The sequence below is a fragment of the Hemitrygon akajei genome, chromosome 4, assembly GCF_048418815.1.
Source record: "Hemitrygon akajei chromosome 4, sHemAka1.3, whole genome shotgun sequence".
Taxonomy (NCBI): domain Eukaryota; kingdom Metazoa; phylum Chordata; class Chondrichthyes; order Myliobatiformes; family Dasyatidae; genus Hemitrygon; species Hemitrygon akajei.
In genome coordinates this window covers 195,063,288-195,085,191 of record NC_133127.1, presented here as the reverse complement: position 1 = coordinate 195,085,191, position 21,904 = coordinate 195,063,288, and the positions used below count along the sequence as shown (strand labels likewise).

At 42.5% G+C, this 21,904-nt stretch overlaps 1 protein-coding gene across 1 annotated transcript in view; it reads left to right on the top strand.

Annotated features, from left to right (window-relative positions):
* LOC140727086 (autophagy-related protein 16-like) overlaps positions 1-21,904 on the top strand; it is a 107,585-nt gene that overhangs the window by 14,891 nt on the left and 70,790 nt on the right. Inside the window, exons 2-4 of the mRNA XM_073044330.1 lie at positions 10,308-10,386; positions 12,431-12,515; positions 21,072-21,145. Of these exons, the coding sequence (XP_072900431.1) occupies positions 10,308-10,386; positions 12,431-12,515; positions 21,072-21,145 (238 nt within the window). The remainder of the gene's footprint in view (positions 1-10,307; positions 10,387-12,430; positions 12,516-21,071; positions 21,146-21,904) is intronic.

Genomic DNA, 21,904 nt, shown 5'->3' with positions numbered 1-21,904 from the left:
CCTTTTGACACAATTTGATAATTAAGAACCTATCAAGCTCCCATTTAAATATACCCAATGACTTGGTCTCTACATCCATCTGTGGCAATGAATTCCACAGATTCGCTACCCTCTGACTAAAGAAATTCCTCTTCATCTCTGTTCTGAATGGATGCCCCTCTATTCTGAGGCTGTGACCTCTTGTCCTTGACTCTCACACTATAGGAAGCATTCTCCCCACATCCACTCATCTAAGCCTTTCAATATTTGACAGATTACAATGCAATCCCATGTTCGTTCTCCTAAACTCCAGCAACTACAGGTCCAGAGCCATCATACACGCCTCGTATATTAACCCTTTCAGTCCATGAATAATTCTGGTGAAACTCTTCTGGATCCTCTCCAATAACGACACGTCCTTTCTTAGATGAGGGGCCCAAAGCTGCTCACAATTCTCCAACTGTGGTCTGAACAACGTCTTATAAAGCCTCAGTGTTACATCCTTGATCCTTTTATTAATTTTTAAATATATTTTCTACATCGCTACAGATAAAAAAAACCCAGATTGAAATGAAGAACATTAATACAGTGCAAAAATAAACATACAATAATAATATAATACAAAAGAAGATAATTGAGAAAGCACCCAAATTGAAGATATGTAAAATTAATATCCTCCCCAAGCCCCGCAACAAAAAAGAACTCCAGACCAACCACAACACAATCTAGAGAATATACATCAGGACATTCAAACCCCCAAAACTGTAAATACACTTAGCAACAGAAGATATTAATGCCTACTACCAACAAAAAAGGAGCTGAAAGCAAGGGACCGAAAAAAAAACCTTAGTTAAGAGGAAGGTTATGAAAATACTCAATAAAAGGTCCCCAGACCTTATGGAACTTTGTATCCAAATTAAGAACTGAATAGTGAATTTTTTCAAGGTCTAAGCAGGCCATAATATCGTTAAGCCATTGAGCATGCGTGGGCGTGGCAACATCCCTCCATCTAAGGAGGATTAAACGTCTAGCCAGGAGAGAGGCAAAAGATAATATTCGACACTTAGTCGAACTCAGACGTAAATCTGTCTCGCCCTAAAAACCGAACAAAGCAATTAAAGGGTTAGGTTCTAGGTGGTGATTCAGAATACAAGATAACGTTATGAAGACGTCTTTCCAAAATTTCTCCAAACTAGGACAAAACCAGTACATATGAATGAGAGAGGCCTTGCCCCTTTTGCATTTATCACAGAGAGGACTAATGTTAGGGTAAAATCGAGATAGTTTAGATTTAGATATATGGGCTCTATGAACAATCTTAAACTGTAAAAGGCAATGGCGAGCACAAAGAGAGGTTGAATTAACCGATTTGAGAATCGAATCCCAAGTCTCATCAGATAAGGAGATATTTCTCCGTTGGGAGATAAGAATGCTCCCAAGCCATTCTAATTTTATCCACAGGGGCACGCTGTAAGGATGCTAATTTATCATGAATAAATGATATTAAACCTTTACCTAGTGGATTAATAGAAAGAAATAAATCCATAACATTTTTCTCAGGCACTTCAGGGAAGTTAGGAATTAAAGGATTAATAAAGTGCCTAATTTGGAGATATCTAAAAAAATGAGCATTGGGCAGATTGAACTTAGCAGAGAGCTGTTGAAAAGATGTGAAGCGATTATCAATAAAAAAATCTTCAAAATGTCTAATGCCCTTCCTATACCAATCACGGAATGCTGAATCATACGTAGTAGGTAAAAAAAGGTGATTATGTAAGATAGGGCTAGAAAAGGAAAAACCATGGAAACCATAAAACTTCCTAAACTGAGCCCATATACGCAAAGTGTGTTTAACAAGAGGATTAACAATTAATCTGGACAAACTACTAGGGAGTACAGAGCCAAGAAGTGCAGAGATAGATAAATCTTTAGTGGAACTCAACTCCATTGCCACTCAATTAGGGCACTCGGGTTGGCCATGGAAAAAAGGCCAAAAGGTAGCACAACGTATATTGGCTGCCCAATAATATAAACGAAAGTTAGGTAAAGCCATGCCACCCTCTTTTTTAGATTTTTGGAGATAAACTTTATTAATTCTAGAGCTCTTATTCTTCCACAGATATGACAAAATAATAGAGTCTAAGGAATCAAAAAAAGATTTAGGAATAAAAATTGGGATTGGTTGAAATAAATATAAAAGTTTAGAGAGAACATACATTTTAACAACATTGATATGATCTACCAAAGACATAGATAGAGGTGACCATTGTAACAGACTCTGTTTTATAGTATATGAAAGATTGGCAAAATTTTCACGAAAGAGATCTTTAAACTTCCTTGTGACTGTAATCCCAAGATAAGTAAATTGATTATGAACTACTTTAAAAGGGAGATCACGAAATGTTAATTTTTGTGCTTCTTTATTAATTGGGAAAAGTTCGCTCTTATGTAAATTAAGTTTATAGCCAGAGAACTGGCTAAACTGATCAAGAAGTGAAAACATTGGAGGTAAGGATGTAGACGGATTTGAAAGAAAAAGTAATAAGTCATCAGCATAAAGAGAAACTTTATGCTCAACACCCCCTCTCCAAATCCCGGTCAATTCAGGACAATTTCGAAATGCTATCGCCAAAGGTTCTATAGCCAAATCAAAGAGAAAGGGTCTTAAAGGGCATCCCTGGCGGGTGCCACGTTTGAGATTAAATAACTGGGATTTCTGAAAATTAGTCAAAACAGAGGCAGTAGGACACAAATACAGCAATTTGATCCAAGAGATAAAACTTTGACCGAAGTCAAATTTTTCTAAAACTGCAAAAAGGTAGTTCCACTCTATACGATCAAATGCTTTCTCCGCATCAAGAGAAATAACACATTCAGGAATCCCAGTTGGAGGTGAATATAAAATGTTGAATAAACGCCGAATGTTAAAAAAAGGAAGATGGTTTTTAATAAAACCAGTTTGATTATCAGAAATAATAACAGTTTCTAATCTATAGGCCAAACCTTTGGCCAAGATTTTAACATCAACAGTGAGCAAAGAAATCAACCTATACGAGGAACACTCTGTTGGGTCTTTACCCTTTTTTAATAGAAGAATAATAGATGCCTCATTAAAAGAGGGTGGCAATTTACCGTAAATAAACGAGTCAGATAATACTGAGAATAACTGAGGGGAAAGAAGTGAAGAAAATGATTTATAAAATTCTACAGGGAACCCATCAGGTCCAGGAGATTTCCCTGAAGACAATGCAGAAATTGCAAAAGATATTTCTTCTGATGAAATAGGCACGTTAAGTTTGGCTTTAAAATCAGATGAAAACGAAGGAATATTCAGATTATTTAAAAAGTGATCAACAGAGATATTGTCATTCAAAGATTCAGAGGAATAAAGTCGAGAATAGAAATTTTTAAATGTGTCATTGATTTCTAAGTGATCCGATGTAAAGTCTCCATTCTCCTTCTGGATCTTTGTAATATGTTGTTTGGCTTTGGAACGTCTCAGCTGATTGGCTAGAAATTTACCAGATTTGTCACCATGAATATAGAAGCGACTCTTGCTTTCAAGAAGTTGGCGTTCGACAGGTTGAGTAGACAGAAGATTAAATTTAGTTTGAAGTTCTACACGCTTCTTGTATAATTCAGGATTCTTAGTTTGAGCATACAGTTGATCCAATTCTTTAATCTGATTAATGAGGTCTAATTGATCTGCACAGGACTTTCTATTAAGATTTGCTGTATAGGAGATTATTTGACCCCTCAAATATGCTTTCATGGCATCCCAGACAATCTGGGATGACATTTCAGATGATGTATTGGTGTTAAAATAAAAGGTTATCTGATCCTTAATAAATTTTAGAAAATCATCATCCGATAATAAAGTCGAGTCAAAACGCCAGTGTTTATTCCTGTGAGGGAGACCAGGAAAATTTAAAGACAAGGTAATTGGGGCATGGTCAGAAATCAGTATACTCTGATAGTCACAAGAATAGACAGATGGAATAAGTTGATTATCGAGTAAAAAGTAGTCAATTCTAGTAAAGGTATGGTGAACATGTGAAAAAAAAGAATAGTCTCTCTCAGTGGGATGAAGGAAACGCCATATATCAGAGATACCATAATTAGAGAGAAAAGAGTGAATAGCTAAGGCAGATTTAGTAAGTAGTCTAGTAACAGAGGACGATCGATCCAAATTAGGATCTAACCAACAATTGAAATCGCCACCCAGTATAAGAGAGTATGAGTTTAAATCTGGTAGCGAGGAGAAAAAACGTTCAAAAAAATTAACATCATCAAAATTGGGAGCATACAGGTTTGCTAGTGCAACTTCAGTATTGTATAATTTACCAGAAACAATAATAAAATGGCCATTTGTATCAGATATGGAGTTATTATGGAGTTCAAAAGGAATATTTGAATTAATAAGAATGGAGACCCCCCCTAGCTTTGGCAGCAAAGGATGAATGAAAGTGCTGACCTGCCCACTTTGACAGAAGCCGAGAATTATCAAAACTACGAATATGAGTTTCTTGAAGGAAAGCAATGTCAGCTTTGAGTTGTTTAATATGTGAGAATACCTTCCTTCTTTTAACAGGATGATTCAATCCCTTTACATTCCAGCTCACAAATTTAAGTGAATTAACCATTATCAATTGTTAGTGCATAGAAGGTAGCAGGCATATAAAAAATCAAGCAGTACAATAACAGTCTGGGAGCAAAAATGTAAACATAGATCTGTAGAATCAAAACAGAGACATGTCCTGAATAACAAAGGAAAACAAAAGAAACAGTGAGTAGTGTTGGAACTGGAGAACCCACCCCCTCAGCAACCCAAAATTAGACGGCTACCTAAAAAGCAGCTAGCTCTACCAAAAAAATTAACCCAAGTATGACTTCCAGTTCTGTGTCGTTAACAAAAGTTCCGTATAAATAATATAGCAAATAATAACTAATTTATGCACTAGAAAACAGAATTATAAATAGGAACAACTTCAACAGAGGTATAAAACTTAATACAAAGAAAATCAGAAGAAAACTAAAACTAACCTACCCGCGAAAAATTATAAAAGATTAAAAGAAAAGTAAAAAAAGGGAGGGAGAAAAGGTGGAAATTATAAAATTCAAAGAGAGTCCTTATCAACCATTTACAGAAAAAAAAGCAAAACTTAAACTATGAATCAACCAACAGGGAGGCCTTCAATAAAAACTCCAAACCTCCAAAACAAGTTAAAGACAATTGTAGTTCTCTATAGATAAGGTTATACAAAAATAAAATAGATTACACAATTGAAATCTAAAAGTTCGCAGGGAAACATTAAACTTAAATTATCTATTTAGAAAAAACGCACCAAGTCCAGGGAGAGATTGACTACAGTCCTTAGAGTTTCAATAGATAATGACTGAATTATTCAAGTAAATTCTGAGTTCGGAAAAAATAGTTTTACTTCGAGAAGTACTTATCAACCATTTTAGAAAGTCAGGCCGGTTCTGAAGAAGACGAGGTGGCTGGGAGACTTCCAACAAATGCCTCAGCCTCCTTCACTGATTTAAACCACTTATAATCTCCAGTAGTAAGCGTAATTCGAAGATCGGCTGGATTTCGGAGGGAGGGTCTGAAACCATGATCATAAAGCACTTTCATTACACCTTTAAACTCAGCACGCATCTTCAGAACCTGGGGGGCAAAATTCTCCACAAAACGAATGACCGTATTTTGAAAGGCAAAAGTACCTCTGCGGCGTGCCTCCATCATCAAACGGTTTTTCACCTGGTATTGATGAAAGCATAAAATAATCGGCCGTGGGCGGGAACCCAGAATTGCTCGAGGAACATAGATCCTGTGTGCCCTTTCAAGTTCAGGTGGAGTCGGAAAAAATTCTTTCCCGAAAATCTCACAGAGAAACTTGGAAAAAAATTCAACGGGAGAGCCCTTTTCGGTGGCCTCTGGCAAACCAAGAATTCGTAGATTGCAACGTCTGCTCCGATTTTCAAGATCCACCATTTTGGAAAAAAGTTTACTATTCTCCTCTAGGTTGGAGCAGAGAGTTTCAAGATATTGAACACGGCGTTTTAAATCTTCAGAAGTTACGTCAATGCGAGATAAATGTTCATCATGATCATCCACTCTAGCATTAATCTGATCCAGTTTGACATTCAGCTGGTTGAAAGAAGTTCTAAATTCAGTTCTAAAATCCATTAAAGTATCTTGTCGATGTTGTTCCAGAACAGCGAGAATGTCAGCCGGCAAAGCCGTAGAAGTTTCCTTTTTCCCGGTTTTAATACTTTTGGTAGCCATTATAAGATAGATGTGTTCGCAGGCAGGTAGAAGAGAACTAATAAAATACCTAACTAAGGTTTAAAAAGGGAGACACATAGTGCAAAGGTAAGAAGAATAACGGAGCAAAAGTTCGGAGCAACTAAACAATTGCCATCTTACCGGAAGTCGATCCTTTTAAATTGAATGCTAACATTGCATTTGCCTTCCTCACCACTGACTCAATGCTGCAAGTAAAACTTTAGGGACTTCTGAAGTCCCTGTCCCAAGTCCCTTTGCATCTCTGATTTTTGAATTTTCTCCTCATTTAGAAAATAGTTCATGTCATTGTTCCTTCTACCAAAGTGCTTGACCATGCACTATATTTCATCTGCCACTTGTTTGCCCATTCTCCAATCTTCCTAAGTCCTTCTGCAAACTCCCCACGTCCTCTAGGCCACCTGCCCCTCCACCTATCTTTGTATCATTTGCAAACTTGGCCACAAAGCCAGTGATTCTGTCATTTAAGTCATTGACATATAACGTAAAAAGAAGTGGTCCCAACACAGACCCCTGTGGAACACCACTGGTGACTGGCAGTCAACCAGATAAAACTCCCTTTGCTCCTGCCAATCAGCCAATGCTCTTATCAATGCTAATATCTTTCCTGTAATCCAGGGGCTCTTTATTTCCTCAAAGAATTCCAACAGATTTGTCAGGCAAGGTTTCCTCTTAAGGAAAGTATGCTGACTTTGGCCTACTTTATCTTAAGTCTCCAATTAGCTCGAGACTCCTCCTGAATAATGAGCTCCAACATCTTCCCAACCACTGAAGTCAGGCTAACTGGTCTATAATTTCCTTTCTTCTGCCTCTCTCCCTTCTTGAAGAGTGGAGTGACATTTGCAATTTTCCAGTCCTCCAAAACCATTCCTGAATCTAGCGATTCTTGAAAGATCCTTACTGATGTCTTCAAAATCTCTTCAGCCACCTCTTTCAGAACCCTGGGGTGTACACCATCTGGTCCAGGTGGTTGATCTACTTTTGGGCCTTCAGCTTCCCAAGCACCTCTCTGTAGTAATGACAACTACACTTACTTCTGCCCCCTGACTCTCTCAAATTCACGGCCTATTGCTAGCACCTTCTATGGTAAAGCCTGATGCAAAATATGTTCATCTGCCATTTCTTTGTCCCCCATTATTACCTCTTCAGCATTATTTTCCAATGGTCCAATGTTATTTCTTGGTTCTCTTTTCCTCTTTATAGATATATTTTTTAACTTTTGGTATCCTCTTTGATAGTTTTGGTAGCTTACCTTCATATCTCATCTTCCACTCTTTATGGCTTTTTAGTTGCCTTCTGTTGGTTTTTAGAAGTTTCCCACTCCTCTAATTCCCACTAATTTTTGCTACATTATATGCCCTCTCTTTTGCTTTTATGTTGGCTTTGACTTCTCTTGTCAACCTCGCTTGCTTCATCCTCCCTTTAGGATGTTTTATCTTTGGAACATATCTATCCTGCACCTTCCAAACTGCTCCCAGAAATTCCAGTCTTTTTTCTGCCATCTTCCATGTTAGTGTCCCCTTCCAATCAATTTTGGCCAGCTCCTCTCTCATGCCTCTGTTATTTCCTTTACTCCACCGTAGTACCGATACATCTGACTTTAGCTTCGCCCTCAAACTGCAGGGTGAATTCTATCATATTATGATCGCTGCCTCCCAGGAGTTCTTTACCTTACGCTCCCTAATCAAATTACACAACACCCAATCCCCTAGTGGGCTCGACCACAAGCTGCTCTGAAAAAGCCTTTTCGTAGGCATTCTACAAATTCCCTCTTGGAATCCAGCACCAACTTGATTTCCCCAATCTACCTGCATATTAAAATCCCCCACGACTTTCGCAGCACTGTCTTTTTTATGTGCCTTTTCATCTCCCGTTGGAACTGTACCCACATCCTAGTTACTATTTGGAAACCTGTATATAACTCCCAGCAGTGTCTTTACCACCAGGGTTTCTTAACTCTACCCACAAGGATTCTACATCTTCCAATCCTATGTCACCTTTTTCTAACAATTTGATTTTACTTTTTTTTTTTACCAACAGAGCCACGCCACCTCCTCTGCCTACCTGGCTGTCCTTTCGATACAGTGTGTATCCTTGGACGTTAGGTGCCCAACTATGATCTTCTTTCAGCCGTGACTCGGTAATGCCCATTACGTCATAACTATCAATCTCTAACTGCAAGATCATCTACCCTATTCCACACACTGCATGCATCACGTATTACAGCTTTAGTCCTGTATTTATCACCATTTTTGATTTTGTTTCCCTGTTATGCTGCAACTCATCCCATTGACTGCAATTCCTTCCTGTCCTCCCTGACAGTCTCACTACACACTGCATCTTGTTGTATACCACCTGCCCCATCCTCAGCCCTCTCACTCTGGTTCCTATCCCCCTGCCAAATTAGTTTAAACTCTACCTAACAGCTCTCGCAAACCTGCCCTCAAGGACACTTATACTTTATTGTCACCAAACAATTGATACTAGAGCGTACAATCATCACAGTGATATTTGATTCTGCGCTTCACGCTCCCTGAAGTACAAATCAAAGTAAATATAATTAAAATTTAAATTATAAATCATAATTAGAAAATAGAAAAGGGAAAGTACGGTAGTGCAAGTCAGGTCCGGATATTTGGAAGGTACGGCCCAGATCCGGGTCAGGATCTGTTCAGCAGTCTTATCACAGTTGGAAAGAAGCTGTTCCCAAATCTGGCCGTACATATCTTCATGCTCCTGAACCTTCTCCCGGAGGGAAGTGGGACAAAAAGTGTGTTGGCTGGGTGGGTCGTGTCCTTGATTATCCTGGCAGCACTGCTCCGACAGCGTGTGGTGTAAAGTGAGTCCAAGGATGGAAGATTGGTTTGTGTGATGTGCTGGGCTATGTTCACGATCTTCCTCAACCATGCATTCATCTACCAAATCATCTTGTTCTTGGCGTGTGACACTGGCAGTGACCCTGGAGGCCCTGCTTTTCAGTTTTCTGCCCAACTCCCTTCTCTCTCCAGGAGCTCCAATAACAGAATTTAACAGTTACAGATAACGTACAGGCAGGCAATTAAGTGTAAGGTCATAACGAGTTGATTTGTGAGATTAAGAGCCCATTTTATTGTTCTATGGAACCATCCAATAGTCTTATAACAATGGGGTAGAAGCTGTCCTTGAGCTTGGTGGGATGAATTTTCTGGCTTTTGTATCTTCCGCCCAATGGGAAGAGGCAAAGAGAGAATGTCCGGGGTATGTGAAGTCTATGGTTATGCTGGATAAGTCCTGAAGGTCACTGGTTTGAGCCTCAGCTGAGGCAGCGTGTTTGTGTCCTTGAGTAAGGCACTTAACAACACATTGCTCTGCGACGTCACCGGTGCCAAGCTGCTTGGGTCCTAGTGCCCTTCCCTTGGACAACATCGGTGGCGTGGAGAGGGGAAGGCCTGCAGCTTGGGCAACTGCCGGTCTCCCATACAACCTTGCCCAGGCCTGTGCCCTGGAAACCTTCCAAGGCACAAATCCATGGTCTCATGAGGCTAACGGATGCCTATTAAGATTACACCGGCTGCTTTACTGAGGCAGGGAAATGTGTAGACAGAGTCCATGGAGGGGAGGCTGATGTGCTGAGCTGTGCCCGCAACTCTCTGCAACTTCTTGTGGTCTTGGGCCGAGCAGTTGCTGTGCCGAGCTGTGAGGCATCTCAAAGTTAAGTAAATGTGTTATTGAAGTACGTATGTATCACCATAGAGAGCGCGGAGATTTATTTTCTTGTTGGCGTTCACAGTAATACAAAGAAACAATGAAAGGTCGTACCCCACAGGACAGACAAACAACTAGCTTGCAAATGACAACAAACTGCAAATACAAAAAATAAATCCACAGGGGGAGGCTGGTTTCTATGACATGCTGAGTCAAGGGATAAAAATTTGGACAGACCCAGGACTTCCCATTGTCGTGAAATCATTATTAATGTTGCTTCTTCAGGGGTTTGAGTCCTTGGTTGATGATATTTTTTGTTCTATTTTACCAATAGACAACCAACTCCTGGAGAAATCAGACTTCCTTCAACATTGGTGGGGCATGCGTGATCCCTACTTTCCCTCTGTTCCCAGGTACATTCACCTATTTTTCCGCATTGAAGACACACACTCAGAGGCTACTTTATTAGGTACACCTGTACACCTGATCATTAATGCAAATATCTGATCAGCCAATCATGTGGCAGCAGTTCAACATATACAAGCACGTAGACATGGTCAAGAGGCTCAGTTGTTGTTCAGACCAAACATCATTATGGGGAAGAAATGTGATCCAAGTGATTTCAACCATGGAATGATGTTGGTGCCAAACAGGCTGGTTTGAGTATCTCAGAAACTGCTGATCTCCGGGAATTTTCACGCACAACCGTCTCTAGAGTTTACAGAGAATGGTGTAAAGAAAAAGAAAACATTCAGTGAGCAGCAGTTCTGTGGGTGAAAACGCCTCCCTAATGAGAGAGGTCAGAGAGACTGGTTCAAGCTGACGGGAAGGAGACAGTAACTCAAATAACCACATGTTACAACAGTGGTGTGCAGGAGAGCATCTCTGAACACACAACACATCAAACATTGAAATGGATGGTCAGCAGCAGAAGGCAACAACATACACTCAATGGCCACTTTATTTGGTACAGGAGGTCCTTGAGTGTAAGTGTTGAAGTAAGTGGGATGAGGGAGGAAGTTCCGGACCATCCCTTAGATGTTCCGTGGCAACACTAACGTGCGGGTTGGTCTCTGCTTCACTGTTTTGGATCTTTGCTGAGAACTGCAAACCTTCTGATTATGGAAAGTTAGAGGGTGGATGTGGAGAGATGGGCAGCCTAGGATCAGAGGGCACAACCTCAGGAGACAAGGACATCTCTTTAGAACAGAGGTGAGGATTTTCTTTAGGTTTTGGGTGTTGAATCTGTGAAATTCTTCGCTACTGTTCCCTTAAGGTTATTATAGCTAGGAGAGGTAGTGTGGATCAGCTCCCAGTGCTTCCAACGCGTGCATCTCAGATGGCCTCTGACAGCCAAGTTCAGCTCCTGGCCTTCCTGTGTGGCTTAGTGACCAAGCCTGGTGGAACCTTTTCTACTGCCAGGAGACAGGGCAAAGGCAGGTTATTGGTGCCTTAAAACCTGTTGCTTTGGGCAGATGGGGCTCATCAGCCATGGTTGGCAGCTCATCTAGGAGAAGGAAAACTCTGATCTCAGTCCTGTGCTGTCTTGTGGCTGTGCCCACTCACGGGGAAGGCTTCAACCGTAAACCTTGAGGAAAAGTCCAGAGCTGGAGTCCCTAAGGCAAGCCTACGTTGAATTCAATGCTGACTGGCAACTCTGGCAATGCCACTGGTGCCAAATTGTTTTGGTCTCTGCCATTCCTTTGGATTCATCAGCTGCATAGAGAGGGGAAGCTTGCTGCATGGGCAACAGCAGGCTCTGTCATATGCCTTGGCTTGAATAGTGGCCTGCGTTTCATATAGACAGCTTGGACGCAATATCCATGGTCAACACGACCAACGGAGGGCTTCTCGTTGTCACAGATGGCTGTGAAGGCCAAGTCATTGGGTATATTTAAAGCTGACGCTGATAGGCTCTTGATTAGTCAGGGCATCAAATGTTGCGGGGAGAAGGCAGGAGAATGGGGTACAGAGGGATAATAAAAGAGCCATGATGGAATGGTGGAGCACACTCGATGGGCTGAATGGCCTAAATATGCTCCTGCGTCTAATGGTCCTATGGAGACAAGAGGGAAGTGAGGGCATTTGTCACAGATGGGAGGTTGGATTTGGGTTGGGAATGCCCCGGATCTCACACAGTTTCCCCAGGCTGTACGGTAGTGTAGTGGTTAGTGCATCACTTTGCAGTTCAAATCCCATCGCTGCCTGCAGGAGTTTGTATGTCCTCTCCATGACCATGTATGTTTCCTCCAGGTGCTCTGCTTTCCTCCCACATTCCAAAGATGTGCGGGGTTTGGGTTAGTAAACTGAGGGGATGCTCTGTTGTTACTGAAAGCTTGGTGTCACTTACGGCCAGTCCCCGGCACATCCTCGCTGACTTGATTTGACGTAAATGATGAATTTCACTGTATGTGTAGATATTTCAATGTTAATTGTTAAACTTAATTGTTTTCTCAGTCATGTACAGGAGCCTGAAACCACAGATTCACACCAGCAACGTTACCAAGAAGAGATCTCGAAACTGCAGCGTATCAATGGCGAGGTGAGTTTGTGATGGAGCCTGAGCCTTTCTCTGTTCACTTCTCCCTCCCTCGTCCTCTCTCCCTCCCGCTCCCTCGTCCTCTCTCCCTTGTATAGGTTGGTAGCCATCTTGGGTTTGTTTTAAAAGAAAATCCATTGTTGCCAATGTTACGTTTTGTAACTTCAAAACATTAAATCACTTCAAAGGAAGATATGAGAGTCTGAAATGCAGGTCTATCTTCAAGTTTACTTTAATCAAGGCATGCACATATCACACTAGCGTGATGACATATGCAAATTTACATATGAATTATTTAAATGAACAAGAACGCTTAATCTAAGATATTATATGACATTGGGTATATTTAAAGTGGAGGCTAATAGTTCTTGCTTAGTCAGAGCATCAAAGATTATGGGGAGAATGTAGGAGACTGGGGTTGAGAGGGATAATAAATCAGCCAGGTGGAACAGACTCGATGGGCTGAATGGCCTAATTCTGCTTCTGTGTCTTCCAGATTTAACAAAATCTAAGTGATACTTGTCACTGAGGAACTTGCAGTGGATGTCCTCAACCACATTTCATTTACTTCTCCATTAATGTATCTAGTTTCACAGTATATCATCTTATGATTTGTGGGCACGATCACCCTGTTGTATTGAATAACCTGAGATCAAGGCTGAACTGTCTGCACAATCCAGAGACACACTTTCAAAATCTCTACAACTCATTCTCCGTATTTATCGTCATTGTGTGCCGTGTCATATGATGTGGGCGATCATGGTCTCATGGCCATGATTGTTCTTGGCAAATTTTCCCACAGAAGTGGTTTGCTGTTGCCTTCTTCTGGGCAGTGTCTTTACACGAGGGGTGACCCCAGCCATTATCAATACTCTTCAGAGATTGTCTGTCTGGTGTCAGTGGTCGCATAACCAGGATTTGTGATCTGCACCGGCTGCTCATACGACCATCCACCACCTGCTCCCGTGGCTTCACATGATCCTGATCGGGGGTTAAGCAGGTGTTACACCTTGCCCAAGGGTGACCTGCAGGCTAGCAGAGGGAAGGAGCACCTTACACCTCCTTTGGTAGAGACATATCTCCACTCTGCCACCCAATATTATTTCTTTAATTTGCAGTTTGACTTTTTTTGCACGTATGTTGTTTGTCAGTGTTTATTTGTGTATAGTTTTTCTTAAGTTTTGCCGTATTCAATTTTTCTGTAAATGCCTCCAGAAAATGAATCTCAAGGTAGTTTGTGGTGACATGCACAATTTATTAGATGCCTCCTGCACCTGATGAAGTGATCTCCCAGTGTATGTTTGTGTTCTTCTGCTGTTGTAGCCCATTCGTTTCAAGGTATGATGTGTCGTGCATTCAGAGATGCTCTTCTGCACACCACTGTTGTAATGAGTGGTTATTTGAGTTACTGTCGCTTTCCAGTCTGGCCATTCTCCTCTGACCTCTCTCATTAACGAGGCGTTTTCACCCTCAGAACTGCCGCTCACTGGATGTTTTTATGATTTTTTGCACCATTCTCTGTGAACTCTAAGAAAGTTGCACAGTAAAATCCTTGGAGATCACCAGTTTCTGAGATACTAAAACCACACTCTCTGAGACCAACAATCGTTCAACGGTCACAGCCACTTAGATCACAGTTCTTCCCCATTCTGATGTTTGGTGTGTGATCACGTGGTCTTCCATCTGCCACTTCTTCACCCATTCTCCCAATCTGTCCAAGTTCATCTTCTTTCCTGTCTCCATAAGACCTTGGGGCATAGAAGCAGAATTAGGCCATTCAGCCCATCAAGTCTGCTACACCATTCCATCATGGCTGATTTGTTATCCCCCTCGACCCCATTCCCCTGCCTTCTCCTCTTATCCTTCGATGCCCAGACTAATCAAGAACCTATCAACCTCCACTTTAAATATACCCAATGACTTGGCCTCCACAGTCACTTGTGGCAGTGAATTCCACAGATCCACCACCCCAGCATCCAGGGCATCTTCAAAAGGTGATGCCTCAAAAAGTGGCATTCATCGTTACGGACCTGCATTACCAAGGACATGCCCTCTTCTCATTACCACCATCTGGGTAGAGGTACACACACTCTTCATTTTAGGAACAGTTTCTAAAATGATGGAACAGAACACTGTTTAGGAACAGAAGCCTGAAGACACAGACTCGTCATTTTGAAATTAGTTTCTTCCCCTCCGCCATCAGATTTCTGAATGGACATTGAACCCATGTACACTACTTCACTATTTTTATTTGTTTTCTTATTGCACTACTTATTCAATACATATATATAAAATCACAAGCTGCTAGGCCTCAGCACATCTCCGCGGCAACAGAGTGTTAACCAATCTTGAATGCATAGTAGTACAGCATACCCTCTGTGCTGCGTGGAACTACAACTACAAGTCATGGGTTAGGGGTGAAAGGTGATGTATTTAAGGAGAACCCAAAGGGGAATTTCTTCACTCAGAGGGTGGCGGGAGTGTGGAACGGGCTGCCAGTAGAAATGGCGGAATCGGGTTCAATTGTAACATTTAAGAGAAGTTTGGATGGGTACTGTACATGGATGGGACGGTATGGAGGGCTACGGTTCTGGTGCAGTTCGATGGGATTAGGCAGATTAATAGTTTGTCATGGACTAGCTGGGCCAATAGGCCTGCTTTTCTTCAGTAGTGCTCTACGACTCTATGCAATGTTCTCCGTTCCAACAACATACCCCTGTGCTCTGACTTTGATTAATAACCTCTTGTGTGGTACTGCGTTGAAGGCCTTCTGAGCACTCCAGAGAACAAAGTTCCGCTGGTTCCCCTTCTCCTTCTGCAAGCTGAAACCTCAAAAAAACGAAACCGCTCACAAACCGTGCCATTTCTGCACAATCATTATGAATTTCAGAGTTGCCACTTCCTTCATGATAAATTTCAGTATTGTCTGAGTTTTCAGGTTAGACAGTCTAGTTCTGTGTGTGACTGTGAAACAATTTCCCTCTTTCTATTCTGACTGTCAGGACTTGTATGGTTTCCACAGCCACCTGCACTAATGCAGATGTTAAGGATCTTGGCCTGAAACACTGACTGTTTATTCCTCCCCAGAGATGCTGCCTGACCTGATGAGTTTCTCCAGCATTTTGTGTCTGTTGCTCTCTGTAATAAATGGCAGGACCCCAGAGAAACATTGACATACAGAGGGACCTTGGGGACCACGTGCATAGCCCCCTGAAAGGGGCCACACAAGTAGGTGGGCGGGGGCCAAGGTGGCCTGCGGCATAATTGCCTTTGGTGAGAGGAGCCTAGAGCAAAGGGTTGAGAGTTCTGCTGCATCTGTATAACAGCCGCACCTGGAGGACTGAGATAGGAGCAGAAAGGCGATTTCAAACATTGTGTTACTGTGGATATTAGGTGCATCCTGTGGGTCAGAATTAGGCCATTCAGCCCTTTGACTCTGCTCTGCTATTCCATCCAGGCTGGTGTATTATTCCTCTCTACGCCACTCTTCTGCCTTCTCCCTGTACCCTTTGACGCTCTGATTAATCAAGAACCTATCATCCTCCTGGGTGGCGGGGTAGAGATACGTCTCTACCAAAGGGGGTGTAAGGTGCTCCTTCCCTCCGCTAGTCTGCAGGTCACCCTTGGGCAAGGTGTAGCTTCTGCTTAGCCCCACCTCCCTCACCTTGATCAGGATCATGTGAAGCCACGGGAGAAGGTGGTGGATGGTCGTATGAGCAGTCGGTGCAGATCACAAGTCCTGGTTATGTGACCACTGACACCAGGCAGACAATCTCTGAAGAGTGTTGATAATGGCTGGGGTCATCTGTCTTGTAAATACACTGCCCAGAAATAGGTAATAATAAACCACTTCTGTAGAATAATTTGCCATGAACAATCATGGTCATATGACATAGCACATAATGAATAAATAATCATTTACTGCTTTAAATATACCCAGTGACTTGGCCTACACATCTGTGTGTGGTGATGAATACCACAGATTCACCTCCCTCTGGCTAAAGAAATTCCTTACCTCCGTTCTAAATGGACATCCTTCAATTGTCTACTCTCTGTCTGGATGAGTGAAGTCGGATTCTAGGGAGCTGGATCGAGTTTTCAAAGTACATTTATTATCAAAGTATGTATACCGTAGACAACCTTGAGATTTGTCTCCTAACAGGCAGCCATGAAACAAAGAAACAGATGAAAAACCACATGTAGCCAAGAGCAACAAACATCCAATGTGCAAAAGAGGGTAACTTGTACATTTGATACAAAAATAAATAAATTATACCCAGACCATGAGCTGTTAGAGTCCCTGAAAGTAAGAGTACAGGTTCAGTTCAGTGCTGAAGTGAGCTCACCAATTTACATGGTTCTCAACACCTCCGTTTGTCCAACTGGTGAAAGTGATGGTGTGGTTTGAACTTTCTCTTCCACTGTTGAGCTCTCCATGAGGCTTAAGCATTAGAGTCATACTGTGTGGAAACAGGCCCTTCAGCCTGTCAAGACTGTGCTAACCCAGTTAACGTCAACCCTACACTAATCCCCACTTTCCCGTCCCTACACTAATCCCCACTTTCCCGTCGATTGCCCCTCACTCACACAAGGGGCAGTTAACGCACTGATGTCTCACATCCTACACACATGGGAGGATACAGGAACAGCCGGGGAAACACACGTGGCGACGGGGGAGAATGTGCGAACTCCACGCAGGCAACACCAGAGGCTGGGATTGGACTTGAATCTCCAGGGCTTTGGGGCAGTGGCTCTTCCCGCTGTGCCATTCTCATGATCATAAACACTTCCACCAAACCCCTTCACAACCTCCTCTGTTCCCAGGAGAACAGTCCTACTTCTCTGGTCCACCCACAGAACTGAGGTTCCACATCCCTGTTACTGAACATAGAACATTGCAGTGTGATATAGGCCCTTTGCCCCATGATGTTCTGGACTTCCTGTCTACTGCAAGATCAATCTAACCCCTCCCTCCCACATAGACCTCCATTTTTCCATCATCAGTGTGCCCATCTTAAGAGTTTCTTAGATGTTCCTAATGTAGCTACCTCTACCATCACTCATAACAGTGCATTTCACACACCCATCACTGTGTTTTTTAAAAAAAAAGAAACTTGCCTCTCACATACCTGCCCTAAACTTTTCTCTAACTACCTTAAAATTATGCCCCCTTGTAGTAGCCATTTCCACCCTGGAAAAAAGTCTCTGGCTGTCCTCTTGATCTATGCCTCTTATATCTTGTACACCTCTATCAAGTCACCTCTCGTCCTCCTTCACTCCAAAGAGAAAAGCCCTATCTTGCTCAACCTATCCTTAGAAGGGCAGCATCCTGGTAAATCTCCTCTACATCCTTTCTAAAGCTTCCACATCCTTCCTATAATGAGGGGAACAGAAATTAAAACAGTATTCCCAAGCGTGGTCTAACCATGGTTTTATAAACCTGTTTGAATATTGTTGGCATCTTCTACCAGATGGGGACAGGCATCAAAATCGGAATTAGATTTAATATAATTGACATATACAATGAAAGTTGTTGTTTGGCGGCAGCAGAATATTGTAGTACTAACATCCTCTCTCTAGCTTCCACATCCTTTCTGTAATGAGATGACCAGAAATGAACACAATATTCCAAGTGTGGTCTAACCAGAGTTTTACAGAGTTGTGGCTCTTGAACTCAGTCCACCAAGTGAAGAAGGCCAGTACACCATACACCTTAACAACCCTATCAACTTGGCCTTTATAAAATCAAAGTATTGGAGTACAGGGGTTTGGATGTTATGTTGAAGCGGTGTTAGATGTTGTTGAAACCAAATTTGGAGTATTGTGTGCAGTTCTGGTCACCTACCTACAGGAAAGATATCAATAAGATTGAAACAGAGAATATTTACAAGGATGTTGCCAGGACTTGATGGTCTGAAATTATAGGGAAGGGTTGAATAGGTTAGAACTTTATTTCCCAGAGCTGAGGAGAATGAAGGGAGATCTGATAGTTATACATAATTATGAAGGGTATAGATAGGGTTAAACCAAGCAAGCTATTTTCCTTGAGAAAGGCTTATTCTCACTGACAGATGTTGTGAAATTGTTTTGTGACAGGAGTACAGTGCAAAGACATAAAAATTACATTAGAAAGTAAAATAGTGTTGAGGAGGAATTATGATGTAGTGTTCATGGGCACGGCATCATTATTAATAAATCGTGGGGGGGAGAAAAGTAACAACAAAGTCCTGTTCATGGGACCGTTCAGAAATCTGATGGCGGAGGGGAAGAAGCTGTTATAAAACATTGAGTATGGATCTTCAGGCTCCTTTACCTCCTCCATGATGGCAGTAATGAGAAGAGGGCATAGCCTGGATGGTGAGGATCCTTATTGACGGATGCCACCTTTCTTGAGGCATTAGCTCTTTCAGATGTCCTCGATGATGGGGAGGGTGGTGCCCATGATGGAGCTGGCTGAGTCTACAACCCTGTGCGGCCTCTTGTGATGCTGGGCATTGGCGCCTCTGTTCCAGACGGTGATTCAACCGGTCAGAATGGTCTCCACTGTACTTCTATAGAAATTTATAAGAGTCTTTGGCACAGCAAATTTCGGAATCAAAATCAGTTTTACTATCACTGACGTATAGTATGTTATGAATTTTTTTATGGCAGCAGTACAGTGCAAGATGTTAAATTACAATAGTGACATATAAAAATAGTGCAAAAAGGGAGCAAAATAGTAGTCAGTGTCCGTGGGCCAATGGACCGTTCAGAAATCCCACGGTGGAGGGGAAGAAGTAGATGGAAAGAAAGTTCTCAAGGTTCTTAACAGTGCTGATGAGCAGAGGGATCTTGGGATGCAGGTTCATAGCTCCCTGGAAGTGTCTACACAGTTCGATACAATGGTTAAGAAGGCATGTGACGTGTTTGTCTTTATTAGTTGAGGCATTGAGTTCAAAGGTCAGTAAGTTATGTTGCAGCTTTATAGAACTCTACCTCGGCTGCATCTGGAGTATTGTGCAGAGTTCTGGTTGCCCCGCTATAGGAAGGATGCCGGGGATTTGGAGAGGGTGCAGAAGAGAGGGGGCATGTGAGATGCTGGACAATCTGGGTTGTTCTCTCTGGAGTGGTGGAGGATGAGGGGAGATCTGATGGAGGTTTATGAGATTATGAGAAGCACGGATAGAGTGAACAGAGAGTTATCATTTTCCCAGGGTTGAAATGTCTAATACCAGAGGGTGTGCATTTAAGGTGAGAGGGTGATTTCAAAGGAGATACAAGGGGCAGGTTTTTTTTTTACACAGACTAGTGGATGCCTGGGGTGGCAATAGAGGCAGATACATTAGGGGTTTTTCAGATAGGCACACGAATGTGAGGGAAATGGAAGGATATGGACACTGTAGGCAGAAGAGATTAGTTGGCCATCGGATGACTAATTTAATTAGTTCAGCACAACATTGCGCACTGAGGGGCTTGTTCCTTTGTTGTGTGATGGAGGTGTTTAGGACCGGGGACAGAGACTGAAGATCAGTAAAGAAGCCAAAGGTGACAGGGGAGAGGATATTTCCTCAGCAGGGGTTTGCGGTTTGGAATGCAGGTCCAGGAAGAGGAGTGAAGCAAATATAATTGTAGTATTCAAATGAAATCCCGCTGGTTTCCTTGGCTGCGTACGTCTAGGGAATACACACTGTGGTCCCGCCAAACCGGTGAGATTGAGACAGCTCTCCCACCCCGAACCCTGGTTTGTGTGGATGCTGTCTACTTTGCTACTGCGTTACAGCTCAATGGCAAGAAATAACAGACAGCCCACTGCATACGATTAAAGGAGTTATATTTATGAATCTTAACTAAAGGGTTAGTAAAGAAAAAAAACAAAAAGGACCCACTATAATTAAACAGTCAAATGTGCACAAGTTGGTGCTCAGCTCTTCCAAAAGTCACACGTATTGACTGACCCTCAGTCGATCTCGGCACCTGGTTCCATCGAATCATGGTCCCCACCGGGTCGAATCCTACGACCAGTTCTCTCCAGTGTCCTCCCTCTTTATCTCCTGCCGAAAAGGAAAAAAAACAAGACCAGCCCTTTGAATTGATGACACACATTCCTCTGCATCCCTCATCTTCAACAATAACCCAAACAGGCTGAAAGCAAAACAAACTGAACTTACAGAGCTGCTAAAATGAAACACCTACAGCATAGCAGTAAAAATGTGAACCAGCGTGTTACACCGATGGAGCTTCATTTGGAATACCTGGTCTGGTAACTGTTTTATTGTCATAGCCTCTCCTTCGGAGACTCCATCTATGCTTCTCGCTGCTTTAGTAAGCTCACTTACTTATTTAAGCCCACGACCATCCACAGCAGCTCAACAGAGTCCATTGTCCTGGGCTATTCTTTCAAGTTGTCCCCAGGTGTAGCCCATTGAAGATCCTTCCTCTCCCAGGGATGAGGTTATTGGAGCTTTTGTTGGTGTTTCTGTAGCTTGGTTTTTATGGGATGGGGTTGCTAGCCCCATGTACAACCCTCCTCCACTTGCAGCTGGGCTCAGGCCTCAGTAACGTTCCTTGTATCTCCCCCAGCTTGCCCAGGAGGTGTTTGAACGAAACAAGGATTGCAAACAGAAGGAGATGGAGCTGCAGGCGACGCAGAGCAGGTAGGCTAGCATTTGGGCACCAGGGCAGGGTGGTGAATCTGAGGAATTTGTCCCTGAAATCGTGAGCACGTGCCTTCGAGCTCCTGTACCATAGGCCCTTAAGACCATAAGATATAGGAACAGAGTTAGGCCATTTTATCATGGCTGATCCAGTTTTCCTCTCAGTCCCACTCTCCAGCCTTTTCCCTGTCTCCCGTTGTGAACTGACCAATCAAGAATCTCTCAACCTCTGCCTTAAATATGCATAAAGACTTGGCCTCAACAGCTGCCTGTGGCAAAGAATTCCACAGATTCACCACTCTCTGGCTAAAGTAATTCCTCCTCATCTCCATTCTAAAAGGATGCCCCTCTATTCTGAGGCTGTGTCCCCTGGTCTTAGACTCTCCCAGCATAGGAAACATCCTCCCCACGTCCTCTCTATCAAGGCCTTTCACCATTCGATAGGTTTCAATGTGGTCACCCCTCATTCTTCTGAAATCTGTGAATACAGGCCCAGAGCTATCAAACACTCTTCATATGTCTGCCTTTTAATCCTGGAAACATTTTTGTGGACCTCCTTTGAACCCTCTCCAGTTTTAGCAGGTCCTTCTTGAGATAACAGCTCACAATACTCCAAGTGAGGCCCAACCAGTACTTTATAGTCTCAACATTATATCCCTGCTTTTATATTCTAGTCCCCTTCAAATGAATGCTAACATCGCATTTGTTTTCCTTACACAGACTCAACCTGCAAATTAACCTTCTGGTTAATTGGGAGAC